The sequence below is a fragment of the Seriola lalandi genome, unplaced genomic scaffold, assembly GCF_002814215.2.
Source record: "Seriola lalandi dorsalis isolate HSWRI2012SDOR001 ecotype SW California unplaced genomic scaffold, Sedor1 jcf7180002054648, whole genome shotgun sequence".
Classification (NCBI taxonomy): Eukaryota; Metazoa; Chordata; class Actinopteri; order Carangiformes; family Carangidae; genus Seriola; species Seriola lalandi.
The window spans coordinates 325,316-327,360 of NW_019525201.1; the positions used below are offsets into that span (position 1 = coordinate 325,316).

Genomic DNA, 2,045 nt, shown 5'->3' on the forward strand with positions numbered 1-2,045 from the left:
GTTACCTGTAGACTCTGACTCTGTTACCTGTAGACTCTGACTCTGTTACCTGTAGACTCTGACTCTGTTACCTGTAGACTCTGACTCTGTGTTACCTGTAGACTCTGACTCTGTTACCTGTAGACTCTGACTCTGTTACCTGTAGACTCTGACTCTGTGTTACCCGTAGACTCTGACTCTGTTACCTGTAGACTCTGACTCTGTTACCCGTAGACTCTGACTCTGTTACCCGTAGACTCTGACTCTGTTACCTGTAGACTCTGACTCTGTTACCTGTAGACTCTGACTCTGTTACCTGTAGACTCTGACTCTGTGTTACCTGTAGACTCTGACTCTGTTACCTGTAGACTCTGACTGTTACCTGTAGATTCTGACTCTGTTACCTGTAGACTCTGACTGTTACCTGTAGACTCTGACTCTGTGTTAACTGTAGACTCTGACTCTGTTACCTGTAGACTCTGACTCTGTGTTACCTGTAGACTCTGACTCTGTGTTACCTGTAGACTCTGACTCTGTGTTACCTGTAGACTCTGACTGTTAACTGTAGACTCTGACTCTGGGTCAGATGTGCTGAGTATGGTGGTGTGGTATCCCCTGTGAGTTAAGGGTTAGGAATGATGTTTCTGTGCTTCGTCTTCAGAGGACTCAGAAGAGTGAGACCTCTGTCAAAGAACAAGCTGTGTTGTCTTCTCTATGGCCTAATTCAAATCTGGCTCCTACACTCTCCCCCTCCCCCTACCCACTCTTTTTCTGTTTGTGCATCGTGTGAAGAGTCTGCCACATTAAGCGTTGTTCCAAAGTAACGATGGAAATTAGAGGTTACATTGTTACATGGCGATCTGTACCTGAAGAAATGGGAGGCATTTTTTTTTTACTGTTGAGAAAATAAGGTTATAATTAGATTAAGACGGCAAACGAAAACATGTTCAGCAAAAACTAAATGAGGCTAAAGAAGCATGGGAGTGAATTTTTATTTATTCAATTTATAATGTTCCTTTCACAAGCTAATTATGTCATGAATGTGATGAGGGCCACATTACTGACCACGCACCTTTATCTTTGTTCATGTTGTGCGTAAGATTATCTTTTAGATAAATATTGATTTAATCACAATATCTTTCTGAAATATTTAGATTGACAATGATTTTCCTGTTTCCATCAGAGGACGGTGAGGGCGTCCCACAGCTACCTTGCGCAGTTATACCCCCCCCCTTGATAAAGAGACCCTCCACAGCCATGAGTGTGACTCCAAGCCATCTCTGAGTGGGAGGGTGTAGGGACCGGATTGGAATTGGGCGTGTTTTAAACTTGTTCTCTCTCTCCCTGGTTCCTTTCAGTGACATGGTGTACTGTGGAGTATACGACAACAACTTGGATAGTGACAACTTCAACCAGGCGAAGGGCTTCAGCTACCATCAGGGTCCAGTAGGCAGACCTGCAGTATCTACCCCTGACCCCTGACCCCTGGTCCTCAGCCTCTCACACCTGTTCCCTTTCTTTCAGGAGTGGCTGTGGCCCGTCAGCTACTTCCTGCGCGCCAAACTTTACTTTGCCAAGAAAATGGGGAAGGAGACAGTCGAGAAAACTGTTACCATGGTGAAACACGTCCTATCTCGTCATGCTGTTCACCTGGAGAGGTAAGGAGTCAACTTTACACCGAACTGCTGCTACTGAGACTGTTAGCTGTTTTAACTTGGTGTCACCTGTGTCTGTGATGATGATGATGATGATGTCGATGTCATCTGTGACTCTCAGGTCTCCATGGAAGGGTCTCCCTGGACTGACCAATGAGAGTGGTCGGCACTGTCCCTTCAGCTGTGAGAGCCAAGCCTCGTCCATTGGAACCATGCTGGAGGTCCTGTATGACCTTTGACCTTTGCTGCAAACACATCAACAATGACGTTGACCTGCCACACACACACACACACACACACACACACACACACACACACACACACAAAGCGTGATAAAAAGCTCACTATCAATAAATCATGAGATGTGTTATTTCCTTCTGTGTATCTGTTTCTCTAAGGGGGGGTGGGAGT

General features: G+C 45.6%; 1 protein-coding gene across 1 annotated transcript in view; it reads left to right on the plus strand.

Moving 5' to 3' along the window:
- The window catches only part of LOC111665497 (glycogen debranching enzyme-like), a 31,483-nt gene extending 29,479 nt beyond the window's left edge, over positions 1-2,004 (plus strand). The window contains exons 31-33 of the mRNA XM_023420533.2: positions 1,338-1,425; positions 1,504-1,637; positions 1,756-2,004. Coding sequence (XP_023276301.1) covers positions 1,338-1,425; positions 1,504-1,637; positions 1,756-1,873 — 340 coding nt within the window. The 3' untranslated portion in view covers positions 1,874-2,004. The remainder of the gene's footprint in view (positions 1-1,337; positions 1,426-1,503; positions 1,638-1,755) is intronic.
- Positions 2,005-2,045: the final 41 nt, after the last annotated feature.